The sequence below is a fragment of the Saimiri boliviensis genome, chromosome 6 (assembly GCF_048565385.1).
Source record: "Saimiri boliviensis isolate mSaiBol1 chromosome 6, mSaiBol1.pri, whole genome shotgun sequence".
NCBI lineage: Eukaryota > Metazoa > Chordata > Mammalia > Primates > Cebidae > Saimiri > Saimiri boliviensis.
This window is the reverse complement of record NC_133454.1, coordinates 18,579,966-18,597,151: the sequence shown is the minus strand read 5'-3', so window position 1 is coordinate 18,597,151 and position 17,186 is coordinate 18,579,966. Positions and strand designations below refer to the sequence as shown.

Here is a 17,186-nt window from a genome sequence, read left to right as displayed (position 1 = left end):
TCTAAGTTTGCCTTGATAATCATTAAGAAGCTCTCATGTCCAACATAAATGCACTTACCCAACTACCATATGAGGATATTTCATCCTAAACCAGGCTGCAAGCATGCCACCATAGGAGCCTCCTATGGCAATGACAGGTTGATTTTCAGCTCCTGGGATTGTTCTTTTCATGTGTTTGATTAACTCTGCAAAATCAGCCAGAGCTTGTTCTGATGTCAGAAAATTCAAGTGTCTGGAATCCTAAAGAAAAATAACAAAGAACATGGGTATAAATGTACACATAATAGCAGCTTAGGAATAGCATGGATCCAGAAGAGAGCCAGTGTCAGATAAGCTTTTCTCCAAATAGAATTTCTAGGCAATTGAGCTAAAACGCCTAGTCAAAGCAATAGCTGTGCAGATTTAAACAACTCATGAAAATGATTTTAAGTATGTGGAAGAACATTATATATTTGCATACAAGTGTAATTTCTATTAAATGCTATTTACTAAAGACTTTGTTAAGGTTGTAGAAACAATAGAAACAAATTACAAGTAAAATTTAATAGCAAATGTGATAGAATATAAACTAAGCTTAATAGATAACTGTTATAACTTTTGTTTTGAATCTTGGCACATTTAAAATGTCTACCACATAGGTAAACATAAACTCGATCTTGTGGACAATTGAGGTAAGAATCGCCAGTAAAAATAAAACTCACCCTTCCTCATCAGGAAGATTTTATGTGACCTCAGCCTTATCAACAACCGAAACGAAGTAGTCTGCCTATTGTAAACAACCATAAAATTGGAAAGGAAAAAAACACTATTTTCAGGTATTAGAAAACAGTTAACAAGAGACACTGATCTTTGAGAAAAGGAAAACTCATAATGTTAAGTTTCATAATCGTCCTGCTCTCTACATGAGGAAAATTTACCTACTATAGTATAAGAAGGTGAAGCTCAGTGTCCAGCTGAGCTGGGGACGCTAAGGTCTTTTAAAATATGTCTGCAAATTCTTGGCACTCCTTCCTTTAAAATGTGAAGTCTAATTCCACTCCCTTTGAACTTGGATGGGACTTAGTGACTTGGTTCTAATTATTAGAATGGAGCAGAAATAATGATATATGACTACCAAGGTTAGGTCATTAAAAAAACACTGCAGCTTCCACCTTGCTGTCTTGCACTACCAACTTTGAGGGAAATTAGCTGCCTTGTAATGAACTCAAGTAGGTCCTTAACTGCAGCCTCTTGTCAACATCCAGCATGTTGATCTCTCATGTGAGTGATCCTCCAGAGCAGAAAGGCTCTCCAGCCCCAGTTAAGCCTTCAGATGACTGCAACTCCAGCCGACATCCTAACCTCATGAGACACCCTGAAACAGAATCACCTAGCTAAATCACTCCTAATTTTTCACCCCTGTAAACTATAAAGTAACAGATGTTTATTACTGTTTTAAGCCATAAGATCTTTACATAGCAATAGACAGCTAATATGGCTACATATTTCTTTATTGTGTATGCTTTCTAACTTCTTACCTCCTCTTTCCCTGTCTGTCACTATCTTTTACTTCTAGTTTTTATGGCACTCTGTACAGTTGAGTGCATTTTTTCCCTAATCCTTGCATACTATTTGTAACGTCCCTCAAGCTACTGACAGATTCTGTGAGCACACAAAGGGAAAGAAGTATATCAAAAAGAACCCCTGGCTTCATTTTGCTAACACAGTATCAATCACAGGAAGCTAGTAGAGGAAGTTATATTTCTATCTGCAACAAGCTGACTGCTTCCTAATGGTTTCAGGATCTGTCAAGTCCCTTAATCAGGTATTTATGCAAAATACCAAGCTAAAGAATAGAATTTCCCACATAGCCCAATAAATATCAGCAAACTGTCCCACTTTCTATTCATAACACAACACATTTTATTTATTTTTGCTCATGTATTTATTTGTAATTTGTAACAGTAAAACCTCCTTTTTAAAAGTAAAAACTCCTTTCAAAACAGGCAGCCTAGTAAAGGACTGGCCCCGAGTCCTTCTAGCTGAGAGTTCCCCAAAGCATATGTATATACTGATGGTTTTATGAAGCACACAAACATTTTTAATGGAACATTTATTGTTTCATTTTAGTGCAATTTGGAAAGAATTACCAATACATAGAGTCCTTGGTTAAGATAATGCTAAGTTTAAAAGTGAGTTGATTTTAAAAAAATATTAAGTAAATAATAGTACACATGCCAAATTACTATAGCCAGAGTCACAAGGGCAGTAGTACATGAATGACTCAGTTGAAGAAAAAGTGTCCTGGTTTATTACATGCAGAGTCTGTGATAAAGGCCAAAGCTCCTGCGAGAATAGGAATAGCTGAAAGGGAATCCAAGGGGTCAGTGGGCCTTAATGCATCATACAGCTTATTTGTCCTTATTTAATTATTTTATTTTATTTAAAACACCATATATATTTGTTATGCTCATTAGATTTTTTCCAGTGGAAGGCTCAATAATTTAAGTGTATAATTTATAAAACGTAATTGTTTACTGATAGTTTTGAAATAATAAAAAGTTCCCTGTACTGCCTCTGCAGCCACAGAGTAAGATTTAACTGCCTGAGGCACATTGAGTTAAGAACTGATTAAGAATTATAATAAAATGGCTAAGGAAACCTTCAATCTGTTCAAATTATATCTAAAAGGCAATGATTAAATATAAACTATTGACATTTTAGGCATTTCAAATTAAAATTATCTCACAGTGGGGCACATAATTTAGAAACTATTCTAAACTGAAAAGAAAAAACTTGTAGCTTAAAAGTAAAAAGTATATTTACCTTGAATGAGCTGTCACCAAAGGGGAGAGACTCTCCATAGTATCGATGTTCAGCAAACACCAACATAGCTTTCAGTTCCTCAGCCACATCCCACATGAACCCCTAAGAAGAGTTTACAAATTCACAGGATAAAATCAGAAGGTGAAAAAAAGTCACCGAACCTTTTGGCAAACCATATAAAATAGATGTTAAGCCAGACCAAAAAGAGCACTCTGAAAAGTTGCACAATTTATGTTTGTTCTACAAATAAATGATATAATTGCTGTCTTATTGTTGCGTATCAATCTCACACTTTATGAGTGAAACAATTAAAAATAATCCCAGGCTGCTCATCCACCAGTCATCCACATTTTTTTAACCTGACACTCTAGCCCGAGAATCAACATTATGTCTAAAATGGTCTTTATGTACAAAGAGCCAGTACAAATCCCTACTGAAATTACTTTTAAAAATCAAGGAGGAGGCTGGGCGCAGTGGCTCATGCCTGTAATCCTAGCACTTTGGGAGGCCGAGGCAGGAAGATCACAAGGTCAGGAGTTCAAGACCAGCAGGCGGATCACAAAGTCAGGAGTTCATGGCCAGCATGGTGAAATTCCATCTCCACTAAAAATACAAAAGTCAGCCAGGTATGGTGGCATGTGCTTGTCATCCCAGCTACTCGGGAGGCTGAGGCAAGAGAATCGCTTGAACCGAAGAGGCAGAGGTTGCAGTGAACTCAGATCACACCACTGCACTCCAGCCTGGGCAACAGAGCAAGACTCCATCTCAAAAAAATAATAATAATAATCAAGGAGGAGAGACTTTTCCCTAACTCATTCTATAAAGCTAGCATCATTATGATACAAAACCTGGCAAGGACACAATAAAAAAAGAAAACTTCAGGCCATAATATCTCTGATGAAAATAGATGCAAAAACCCTCAACAAAAAACTAGCAAACCAATCCAGCAGCATCAAGAAGTTAATTTACCAGAATCATACAGGCTTTATTCCTGGATGCAAGGTTGGCTCAACATACACAAATCCATACACAAAATGGAATTCACCACATAAACAGAATTCAAAAATAAAAACCACATGATCTTCTCAACAGATGCAGAAAGGGCCTTCGATGAAATTCAAAATCCCTTCATGGTAAAATTCTCAATCAGCTAAGTATTGAAGGAACATACCACAATATAATAAGAGACATCTATGACAAACCCATAGCCAACATCACACTGAATGGGTGAAAGCTGAAAGCATTTCTCTTGAGAACTAAATGCTCTGTCTCAGCACTCCCATCAACATAGCACTGGAAGTTGGAGCCAGTGTAATCAGGCAAGAGTAAAAAAATAAAAGGCTTCCAAATAGGAAGAGAGAATGTCAAACTATCTTTTTGCAGATAATATATAGGCTATACCTAGAAAACCCCACAGCCTTCACCAAAAGGCCTCCAGCACTAACAAAACAACTTCTATAAAGTTTCAGGATCAAATTCAACCTAAAAAATCAGAAGCATGTCTATACACCAATAACAATCAAGCTAACAGCCATATCAAAAACACAATCCCATTTACAATAGCCACAAAAAGAATGAAATACCCAGGGATACAGCTAACCAAGGAAGTGAAACATCTCTACAACGAGAATTACAAACCACTACTGAAAGGCATCAGAGACAACTCAAACAAATGAAAAGACATTCCATGTTTACACATACAAAGAATCAATATTGTTAAAATGGCCATAGTGCCCAAAACAATTTGCAGATTCAATACTACTCCTATCAAACTACTGACATCATTTTTCACAGGGTTAGAAAAAAACACTTTTGTAAATCATATAGAACAACAACAACAAAAATAAAACCTGAATCGCCAAAGCAATCCCAAACAAAAAAAAACAAAGTCAGTGGCATCACACTACCCAATTTCAAACTATACTGCAAGGCTACAATTACCAAAACATCAGATAATGGTACAAAAATAGGCATTCAGACCAATGTGACAGGATAGAGAATTCAGAAATAAAGCCACATACCTACAACCACCTGATCTTAAATAAAGTCAACAATAGCAAGCAATGAGAAAAGGACTCCCTATTCAATAAATTGTGCTGGGATAACTGGCTAGCCATATGCAGAAGACTGAAATTGGACCCCTTCCTTTCACCATATACAAAAGTCAACTCAAGATGGACAAAAGACTTAAATGTAAAACTGGAAACTACAAAAAGCCCTAGAAAGAAAACTATGAAATACCATTCTGGAAATCAGCTTTGGCAAAGAATTTATGACTAAGTTCTAAAAAGGAATTGCAACAAAAACAAAAACTGACAAGTGGGACCTAAACTAAAGAACTTCTGTATAGCAAAAGAAAATGTCAACAGGGTAAACAGAAAACCTACAGAATGAGAGAAAATATTTGCAAACTATGCATCTGACAAAAGTCTAATATCCAGAATCTGTAAGGAACTTAAACAAATTTACAAGAAAAAAACAAACAACCCCATTAAAGAGTGGGCAAAAGACATGGACACTTTTCAAAAGAAGGCATGCAAAAGCCCAACAAACATGAAAAAATGCTCAACATCATTAATAACCAGAGAAATGCAAATCAAAACCGCAATGAGATATCATCTCATACCAGTCAGAATGGCTATTACTAAAAAGTTAAAAAATAACAGATGTTGGTGAGGTTGTGGAGAAAAAGGAATGCTTATAAACTAAACTATTAGTGGGATACTAAATAGTTCAGCCACTATGGAAAGAAGTTTGGAGATTTTCAAAAGAACCTAAAATAGAACTATCACTCAACCCACCAATCCTCACGACTGAGTATAAAGAAAAATGGGCTAGGTGTGGTGGCTTCTGCCTGTAATCCCAGCACTTTGGGAGGCCAAGACAGGTGGATCACTTTAGTCCAGGAGTTCAAGACCAGCCTTGGCAACATAGTGAAACCCCATCTCTACAAAAAATAAAATTAAAAAGTAAATTAAAATTAAAAATAAAAATAAACCATTCTACCAAAAAGACACATGCCCTTGTATGTTCATCTTAGCACTGTTTGCAATACCAAACACAAAGAATCAACCTAGATACTATTCAAAGTGGACTAGTTAAAGAAAATGTGGTCTATACATACCATGGAATACTAAATAGCTATTAAAAAGAACAAAATGATATCCTTTGCAGTAACATGGATGTAGCTGGAGGCCATTATCCTAAGTGACACAGTAGAGCAACAGAAAACCAAACACTGCATGTTTTCACTTATAAGCAGGATCTAAACACTGAATATACCTGGACACAAAGATGGGAACAACAGACACTGAGTGACTACTAGAGCGGCTGAGGACTAACAGAGCAGAGAGTATGAGTGTAGGGCATGAGTTCAACAATTGCCTATTAGGTACTATGCTTATTACCTAGGTGATGGGATCATTCATATACCAAATGTCAGCAACACACAATTTACCCAAGTTAACAAACCTGCATATGTACCCCCTGAACCTAAAATAAAAGTCAAGGAAAACACACACACACACACACACACACACACACACACACACACACACACACAATGGAGAGAAAATAAACTAAAAATAAAACGTAATTTTAACTTTTAAAAAAATGGTCTTCAAATTGCACTGTTTGCCAAATCTTCCAGGAAAGAGCTAAAGGTATCTAAAGAAGCTGTCTACTCATAGACACTAATAACATAAAAGAGAAAACAAACAGGCATACTAAACTCCCTAGGGGTTTTCAATTTATCTTATTTATTGGAAAATAAATAATAGCTCACAAAGGCTAATATTAACTGCGTGTTTATAATGTGTCAGGCACTGTTCTAAGCATTTAATATGTATTAACTCACTTAATTATCACAGCAATCTATGAAATAAGCACTTTGATTACCCCCATTTTATAGACAAGAACACTGAGGCACAAATAACCTTCAACATTCACACAGCTAGTAAGCAGCAGAGCCAAGATTCAAACATAGGCATCTAGCTCCAGGGCACCAACATCAAGAGCTGTTAAATCTCCTTGCTACAACATCTATATCTGCTCATTAGTCAATCACTTCATTTTTTTCACTTATTCTGTTGTGGCCTCAGAATCTTTTCTCAACAAAGCATTCTAGGCAGTCAACATCAATCAATTAGATTTAGATTTAGCACAGATTAAAACTGTCATTCCAGTGCACATTGTTTCTTTTTAGTGTGTTGCTGCTCCCTAACAAAGACTAAGAATCTCAAGTGTTTTTGTTTGTTTTCATCAATGAATGAACAATTAGAAGAGTTGTATGCATATAAGGATAGAGAATTTAACCATTTATTTGTGATGGTTTCAATAACTCCACTTTCTCTCTTAAGGACCTACTCATTCACTGCCGTTTATCTACAGATCCTGCAAACATCCAGTTCAAGCATGCCCACCTCTGCCTGCCCCACCCTGGCAGTGCTGATGACTCCCGCTTCTCAACACCACTGTGCTAGGTATAGATCCTGGATACTGTGCTGCAAAATTTGCTTATATATATGTCACACACACCAGACCCTGAGTATCTTAAGAGTAAAGATCATCCATTAAAATGTCCAGACCTCTGTGCAGTTGACTTCAGGCTTTGAGAGGAGGCAATTTCATTGAACTAGTTCATAATGTAATAAGTGACCTATTTCAGGAGTATTCTTATTTTGCAAAAGAGGTCTGTGTAATATATCAACATCTTTTAACACTATGGGTTTGCAAGTCCCTTAATCTTCTTTAAGTCTTGACAAAACTCTATGAACTAGCTATTATTGCTGTATCCATTTAGCAGATGAGAAGACTGAGGCACAGAATAAGAAACTAACCCAAAGTCACACAGCAAAGTGACAAAATCAGCCTTCAAACCTTGTCAGTCTAGCTGAAGCCTTCACTCTTGACCACTATACGATGCTGCCTCTCAGTAAATTAATGTCCGGAAGTGAATGTGCATTGGAACATTTTAGTATGTAAAGGAAGGTCTCTGGAGCTGGAGATGGGCCAGGATCTGCCCTTCTAGGATCTGCCTCTAGTAGTTGTTTGGAACTGTTCCTACACTGAGTATCTCTTCCTTTCCACCACTTTTGAGAATGGAGATTCCCCAGCAAGCCTTAAGTTCTGCCACAGTGCCTGTCAAGAGTAGTGCCTAGTGGAGGCAGGAACAGCTCCCTGCCTATAATAAAAGAAAATGGGAACTGGAAAAATCACTGGTCAGGAGAAGTTGCCCTGTGGCCTTCACATAAAAGGAAGTCACACAAAAAGGAGAAAATAAACAAGGCAGACTCTGTTGTTTCACAGAATAACAGAACAGGAATCTGATGGTAAGGAGGTCCTGATTTCATTCACCACTGACCTAAAAGCAGTAGGCCTCCTAGGATCTCATTTCTCAGGGAATTATTTATTCAACTAACTTACTTAGATTCTTAACATTCCTAATGAGAAATGAGAAATACAATAACAATGTAATTGGATTAATATCTTTACTTTCAATTCATATACCAGTTCAACAAACATTTACTGAGACCTCATGACTACCAGGCACCATGCCAGACATTGGCATTGGAGATAATACAGAATTCATTCCCCACTTTAAGGTAGTTCACAACTAGTTCTTTGGTAGAAAGTTGGCATTTTCTAGTCTCAGCAGTGACACATTGAAAAGGAGCATTTCTTCCTTTCACATGTCTTTCTAAATTAAATTTTGTTAAAAGATTTCAGCATTATAAAAAGTCATAGAAAATACAGTCAGGGAAGCAAGCTAACAGGCTATATACTATTCCTAACCCTCACAAATAAAAGAAAAATGGTTGAACAGGAAAGCTAAACTAAAATGTAGTTACAATTTAACCTTTTCCAATTCTTACTTATATATCTTTTCTCATTTGCATTGGCCTTGTTTAGGTTTTATTCATTCATTCATTCATTCAATAGGTGTTTATTAATCAACTTCTATATGCCGAATACAGTCCTGGACACTGACAATATAACACTAAACAAACATACAGAAATTCCCGCCCTTGTTTTTATCTTCTAGAAACCATAATCAAAATAAACTATACATACTAACATTTTATGCCTGTTTCCCTTATAACCTTGTTCACTCTAGAAATAAGCTAAGATTTTAAAAACAAAACAAAGGAAAATAAAAAATTGCAAAATTCAGTTCTCTGAGATGTTCAGGCAGTCCATGAAAAATAAAATAATTCTATTATCCAAAAATAGTACATTATTCTTTTTATTTGTAATTCTTTAAGGCTGAATATGCAGACTTATTAGATATCTGTATTTAATTCTTTTATGAACTTCCTATTCATATACTTTTGCTATTTTTAGTGAGTTAATTTTTATTTCTATTATTAGTGAGTTAATTTTTTTGTTATTTTGTACAGAACTTTACAATTAACAACAGTAACACTTGGTCATATATACTGCAAAACATTTCTTCCAGGTTATCATAATATCACAGATATGCACATACCGTGTTATTACAAAACCAGATAATGTCCCCTTCATTACCAGTGTAGAAAAGTATCGATCCACCATTTTTCTTCCAGTATTTATCAGCTACTAGGTACCGCTGATTAAAAGTTTTCACAGTATTAAATCCAAAATGATCAACCTGTGATAAAAACAAAACAAACAAAACATATTTCAAAGGAAAGTAATTAAATGAGATCAACATAAAATTAATTCTTCCATTAAAATCAACCTATAATACAAAAATAATCAGAAGAAATGTTAAACTTCATTGTTTTATTATTAATAGTAACAATATTATTATTTTGAAATCATTTTCTTTATATTATAAAATAAAGCAATGTTTGCTATTGGTGGTCAAGATTTTCAATGTAAAAGAAAAAATAAAATTATAAAATCAAGTAGCTACTTAAACACATAATATTAAAATTAAATTGCTGATACAGTATGAACCTATTTTTTTAGTTTTTAAATGTATTTTTAATTGGTAAATAAAATTTTACAAATGGCGTATGTAATACGATGCTCTGAAATATGTATATACTGTAGAATAATTAAATTGAACTAATTAACACAAGCATTGCCTCACATATTTATATTTTTTGTGGTAAGACCACTTAAATCTACTCCCAGAGCAATTTTTAAGTATGTAATACATCCCATTATTTTTCAGAATACAAATATCCCTTACTATCTGAATTTTCATTATACAAACTTCCAATATTAAAAATTCATGAATTAAATAGACTACTGAAAAGGTTTACTACCATAAACCTTGTCACCCCAGCACATCATAGACATTCTAAGTTCCAAGATTTTTGTGTCTGTACCATTTCCACCAAAAGAAACTAGGGTTTATTAGTGAAGTGACTGGTTGACATTTGGGACAAAGAAGCTGCAAGATAAGCCTATATATCTTGCTATGCAAGAAAGCAAGAAAGTGCTCAAAATTAATGGAGGGTTGTATTTAACGAACATAGGCAACAACTACAAGGGACTATCACTGGCAATCATTTTAACAAATTGAACATAAAACAAAAACTAATTAAATATAAAAAGAATAATGACTGTAGTTAATTGAAACATGCAATTCATGAAACTCCATTAGTTCACAAAAATATTTTTAAAAAGCAAAGGAAAAGGTTCATTTGCCACCATTTAAGTTGTCTATTAAATCAACTCCTTACTTTGAAATTGGGAATTAAAAAGTTAACAATTCAACATTTAATCCAACAGAATTGTATTTGATGGCACTGAATAGGTCCAGTTAATAAAGAAGAGCTGTGTTTAGTCAAATGTCAGCTAACGTAGAAGGAATGACAGAATTAGAATAATGACAGTTCTGTGAAGTTACCGATTCAGGCAAGAATTATCAATTGGTGCTAAAAGTATTAGGAAAATGGATAATATGAAAATTAACATTCATCTTGTCACAAGGGGAAAACATAACTACAATGGAAGGATCAGGCTGTCATCCCTTTAATCTAGTCATCAATTTTGTTAGTATCATGAATGGTAGAGCAGGCAGGGATTATGTATCTCCTCATGTGGCAAAACCTGAAGCACATATCCCCTATGATGTATTCATGCCAAAAATGTTCCATTTTATCTTAATCCAGCCTTTAGATCTAATTTCCAGGTTCCAGGAAATATAAAGGTAAAAGAGTAGGTTGAAGATACTCTAAAGGGACAACAGATAAAACTGAAGGTAGAACATTTTACAAGGCAATATCATGAGAAAGGACTATTTTAGATTAACTGAATTTTAAGGAACATAATAACCAGACATAATACATGACCCTAGATTGGATCCTAGTTTGAACAAGCAAGATATAAATAATGACATACGATCAAATGTGTAATTTTAATATGGGCTGTGTATTAAATGATACAGGTTGAGCATCCCTAATCCAAAAATCCAAAATTCAAATTCTCCAAATCTGAAACTTTTGAGCACCAACATGATACTCAAGGGAAATGCTTAGGATTACAAAAAAAAAAAAAAAAAAAAATCAAAAATCTGAAATGCTTCTGGTCCCAAGCATTTCAGAGAAGGAATACTCAACTTGTACTAAAGACTTGCTCATTTTGTTAAAAATTATCATATTGTTTTGGCTACATAAGAAAATGATTTCTTAAACTGAACTTTATATTTTTGAGATTTTTTTTTACCCTTTGAGTTTTTATTAATTTACTATTTAAACTATACTTATCAAATACATGGTAACATTCGTGTACAAATATCTGAATATACAGTTATCCCACAGTACGGAGTCTCACTGCGTCTTCTGCATCATGGGGGCTGAATTCCTCAGTGCTTTGGAAGGACAGAAGTGAGAATGCAGCACTCAGTCTGGATAAGACCTAGGCTGTTTCAGTGCTGCTCCAGTCTCCCGGGAGAAACCCTTAGTTCTGACCTAAACCAGACCCTGTAAGACTTGCCTAGGTCATTACAAAATAGATGGGACTTCCTACACCCAGCTCTATCTACACACACAGTTCCCATTTATACCACAGGTCCCAAAATACAAGTGTCTCAAAACTGTACCTAACTGTATACTTCCTGGTATCTACAATCATCACCATATGTAGTCCTAAAATATATTCTAAAGACTGTCTAGTTTTCAGGAAAATAAGCAGTTTGTATGGACTAGGTATGTAATAATGATGTCCATGTGCTATAAACTCTTCCATTATACATGTTACTCAATCATTCATTCAACAAGCATCTATTGAACTCCTATTCTGGGCCAAATACTAAGCTAAGCAATGGGATAAAGAGTTGGCTGAGCTACAATCCCTGCATTTAACTTAAACTAATTCAACTACATACACTCAGTCTAAAAATAAGAGGGCAAGAGAAACAGACAGATAGTGAAAAGAAGATGGACAAGTGATTCCACCTGCTTCCATTCAATTAGTACAGTGGTTCTCCATGTGTGGTCCCCGGACCAGCAGTATCAGCATCACCTGGGAACTTGTTAGAAATGCAGTCCCTCTGGCTGAATCCCAGACCTACTGAATCAGAAACTGTGGGGTAAAACCCAGTAAACTGTTATTAACAAGACCTACAGGTGATTCGTAAAGTTGTGAAAACCACTGCGTTAGAATAAGCATCAAAATAAGACACTAATTTGCTATTCCTTCTCTTGTTCTACGTTTCAGAATACCTAATACTGTATGCTGAATCTCACTATGCTGAATGAGACTCTGGTGTCTAAAGATTTGAATTACCACTGAACATACCCCCAAATATAAGCTAACTGTATCATATGACACTCAACGTGAGAAAGCACCACAGGAACACCTGTTGAAGCTCAGCAGGTTTCAACAAGGGAGAACTTTTTTTTTTTTTAAAGTGAAACTGGTGGAACAAATTTTATTCAATGCAGTATATCCCAAAAGTAATTATTTGAGCATATAATCAATATTAAAACAATTATGGAGATTTTTTTAAATTGCATTTTAGGTTTTGAGGTACATGTGAAGAACATGCAAGATTGTTGCATAGGTACACACATGGCAGTGTGGTTTGCTGTCTTCCGTCCCCTCACCTGTATCTGTCATTTCTCCCCATGCTATCTCTTCCCACCTCCCCACCCCCCCGTCCCTCCCCCATTTCCCCCCAACGGACCCCAGTGTGTAGTGTTCCCCTCCCTGTGTCCATGTGTTCTCATTGTTCAACACCCGCCTATGAGTGAGAATATACGGTGTTTGATTTTCTGCTCTTGTGTCAGTTTGCTGAGAATGATGGTTTCCAGGTTCATCCATGTCCCTACAAAGGACGTGAACTCATCGTTTTTGAAGGCTGCGTAATATTCCATGGTGTATATGTACCACATTTTCCCTATCCAGTCTATCATCGTTGGGCATTTGGGTTGGTTCCAGGTCTTTGCTATTGTAAACAGTGCTGCAATGAACATTCGTGTGCACGTGTCCTTATAGTAGAATGATTTATAATCCTTTGGATATATACCCAGTAATGGGATTGCTGGGTCAAATGGGATTTTTATTTTTAGGTCCTTGAGGAATCGCCACACTGTCTTCCACAATGGTTGAATTAATTTACATTCCCACCAACAGTGTAAAAGCGTTCCTATTTCTCCACATCCTCTCCAGCATCTGTTGTTTCCAGATTTTTTAATGATCGCCATTCTAACTGGTGTGAGATGGTATCTCAATGTGGTTTTGATTTGTATTTCTCTGATGACCAGTGATGATGAGCATTTTTTCATATGTTTGTTGGCCTCCTGTATGTCTTCTTATGTAAAGTATCTGTTCATATCCTTCGCCCATTTTTGAATGGGCTTGTTTGTTTTTTTCTTGCAGATCTGCTTTAGTTCTTTGTAAATTCTGGATATCAGCCCCTTGTCAGATGGGTAGACTGCAAAAATAGAACTTAAAGAAAGGAAGCTCATGGCTCTCGAGCGAGATGCCTTCCCATGAGATTCCTGAAGATAATTTTGCTCTAATGATTTTCACCTCACCCACTGACCACAGAACTGAGTCTTCATGTAAAATGAGATATTACAGTGGCCTTTAAAAGCAGCCCACAAAGAAAAACACTAATAATCCAATCTAAAATTTTCAAATTTGAAAACATGGGTATTTGTATATGTCATGTTGAATATAACTGATAAAAAGTTCTTGCCAGAGAAACACTTCCATCTAGAATTATAAAGGCCACAAGAACTTCAGAACCAGAGAAAGCCAAATTCCCTTGTGTGGCTGTGCCCAACGTACTCCTGCTCCTAGCAATCATCCTTGATTATTAAGATTGGGGAAGAGAGAGAGGAACCCCGGCAAGAAAGTAGACTTGGGAGTTAAGAGACTTGAATTTGAATCTCTTCTGTGAAGCCTCGGGCAAATCACTTAACCTCTCTGAACCTTAGTATCTTCCTGTGTAAGGTAAGGGTAACGACATATAATTGAGAGGATTGCTGTGAGGATACGAAAAACGTACCTAAAGTACCAGGCATAGTTCCTGATATATACGTTCTTAAAAGATGTTAGTTCTCTTCTCTATCCCATTTGCACACCAATCTTAAGCATGGAGTACTTGGATGGAAGGCAGATTAAGTTCTTCACAGAATTACAGCACCTTAGAATGTTTCAAATCTCCTATTTTCTTAGTGCTTCACATAAGTACTAAACAATTGGAAATATGTAGCGAAACGTCCTTTGCATAACATGAATTAACAGAATTTCCTTGGCTCCTTCCTATCATCAAGGATATCAACTTCTGGCTAGATTTCAAACCCGAATGGCCAGGCATACTAGGGGCAGTATGCCCTCTGCTGTTGAGAAGTGGCACCCACATGCCACTTCCTGTTCTGGGTTCCCAAGTAAAGATTTTTGAATCACAACATGAAAAGGGGGCAAGGGCCTTAGAAGTCATGCCACATCTGTGTTGCTCAACTGAAGAAATTCGGCTTGAAGAGGTCAGATGACTTGGCCAGGGTCACAAGGCTGAGGCAAAGCTAGAACTTTATTTTTGCTGTTTGGTTTATTGAACCAATTAAAATAAATCATAGCACTGTAAAGGCAACACGGCATAACCTCAGAAACAAACATCTCTAGTCATGCCCAGCAGTTCTTTCTAGCACATAGTCCAATAAATTTTTTTTAATTTTTTTTGATCCAAGAAATTTTAAAACATGCTTCTCCACTTTACCATGTGGAGAAGAAATAGACCTGTGAGAATGGGTAGGCAAGAAGAAAAGAGAACATCCTTTAAATAATGTTTATTGTACAAAGCAATTATTTGGACTTAAAACCACTCAAGAATAAAGTTCACATCCAGAAAAAATCAGTAGCAACATTACATCTGTTAGTTTTGCTGGCAAGCTGGGGGCAGTGGGGGTGGGAGAAGTGGGGATGAGAGGGAATAATACAGAGCACCTACCACATGTCTGCCACCGTGCTGCTGCTTTACGCAGATCCCTTCCCCCTCTCAGCAGTTACCCTCTGGGGGCACTTTCATTATCCAGTTTTAAAATAAGAAGGCTGATGCTCAGAAAGATCAGATAGCTTGCCAAGGTAAGGTAACTAATAATTAGGAATCAAATGTAATTCCTTTCATGTGCTTTTAACCCCTACCCAATCCCACCTCCAAGAAAACCCAGATCTTTCTGCTCCTTGCATTATAGCAGGCTCATGCAGATAAAGCTAACTATAAACTTCAACCCTCAGTAAGGGACACTCTGAGTATCTTTCTCCTAAATTTGCAAAATGAAGGACAAATATCCCGGCCATTTACTAACAGTGACATTGCAGAATGTGTGGAATGTGGGTCTCTTCACTGACCTGACAATAATTGTTACTACACTACTATTGCTAACTCCATTAGGACACTGATAAAACCAAAAATCACACTGACTCCTTCTCAGCAGCCTTTGGTTTTAGAAAACTCAGTATGCAGTTGGATTTATTCAGGCACTCAGATATCTAATAACAGTTAACTGAAATTTTACTAAAGATACAAAAAGTTTACCCAGAGATATACATGACCAAACATATTAATGCCTCCAATAAATCAAAGCATCTTAAAGGAATTTTGCATGTGCTCTGATTTCCAACTCTAATGCAGAGATGCTAAAATAAGACCCTCTTTCTCCCATTTGATGTGTGTGTCCTATGTTAATTTGGGGATTGTGGCATTACATTCCACTAGAGTTCTTAAATGGAGACTGACAACTTTCTGGGCAAGCTTGCGATCCCTGACAGGAAGAACACCTTTCTGTTAGAAGAACACAGGTTCCCAAAGAAGAACTAAAATGTGGAAGAAAGGTGGAGTTTAGACAAGCCCTAGATCTACAGTTAGAGAAATATGGCTGTCAAGGAGTGGGATCCTACTAAGCTGTCCCTCACACATGGGCACCCTAGAGCTAGGACAAGATCAGAGAGCAAAGCCACATCGTATGAGTCAAATCTCTGGCTCTTGGATGACTCCTGGTTTATTTCTTTATTATGTCAAAGCCTTTCAAAAATCCTGCTTAAATATTCTACCTGTACTCATCTGTACAGTGAGGTTACCAGAAAGTATTGGAGACTAAATTTGACTTAAGGAATTAAAGGGAAAATAGTATCCCCCAGTGACAGTGTGATGGTGGCAAAGGAAATGTTTACAAGTCCCTCCAAGAGGAAGGTGAGTCCAGAAAAGAACTGTCCTCTCTTCCCACAAAGATGCTCTCTTCATTGCCAACCTTAGAGGGTCGAGTGTCTATCTGAACAAAAAAGATGGAAGTCCTCCCAGAGATATCCTTCAAAGACAATCATCTTTGTATGTAATAAGACACTGCTCCTCTTTACACACCTTCTGTAAGTGTTAACCAGGAGAGAGAACAGCATTCTCTGACTCCTATGCTTTTTTTTTTTTTTTTTTTTTGGTACTAACATGCCCCTAATCTTAAAAATGAGACTCTTAGAAATAAGTTTAATTAAAAAGAAAATGGTAAATTAGGAAGAGAAGAAAAAAAGTGATAATGGGAGAGTCCATCATAGGGAAAATTGGTGCCCCAGTCTCCTATACTCAGATAATTTGAAGGACAAGAACACAATAGCTACCACAGTGCCCTTGTACATGGTAGATACTTTATAGATCATTGCTAAACTGTGAAGCAGTTCAAATCTTCTAAGTAAGTGATTCTTGTGTTTCTGAGTATGAGGTTCCCTTGCTAATGTTAAATTATCACAGATATGTTATGTATTAGTAGCCAGTGCTTGAGAAAATATATAAGAAGCTATTATAAATTCAATAATGGTATATATAAATACCACAACAGCATCTATCTACATGTGAAAAAAAATGTGCTTAGTAACCAAATGGGGAGGGAAAACACCCTCTCCAAAAATTCTGCAGTGCTTAATAACCTTCCTTTTCTCTAACCAAGAAC

At 36.3% G+C, this 17,186-nt stretch overlaps 1 protein-coding gene and 1 pseudogene across 1 annotated transcript in view; both read right to left on the bottom strand.

The window, feature by feature from the left end:
* PRCP (prolylcarboxypeptidase) overlaps nt 1–17,186 on the bottom strand; it is a 77,315-nt gene that overhangs the window by 26,441 nt on the left and 33,688 nt on the right. Inside the window, exons 2-4 of the mRNA XM_003935047.4 lie at nt 9,293–9,433; nt 2,806–2,907; nt 59–240 (exon numbers count right to left, since the gene is read on the bottom strand). Of these exons, the coding sequence (XP_003935096.1) occupies nt 59–240; nt 2,806–2,907; nt 9,293–9,433 (425 nt within the window). The remainder of the gene's footprint in view (nt 1–58; nt 241–2,805; nt 2,908–9,292; nt 9,434–17,186) is intronic.
* LOC141584801 (cytochrome c1, heme protein, mitochondrial pseudogene) overlaps nt 9,348–17,186 on the bottom strand; it is a 40,786-nt pseudogene continuing 32,947 nt past the window's right edge.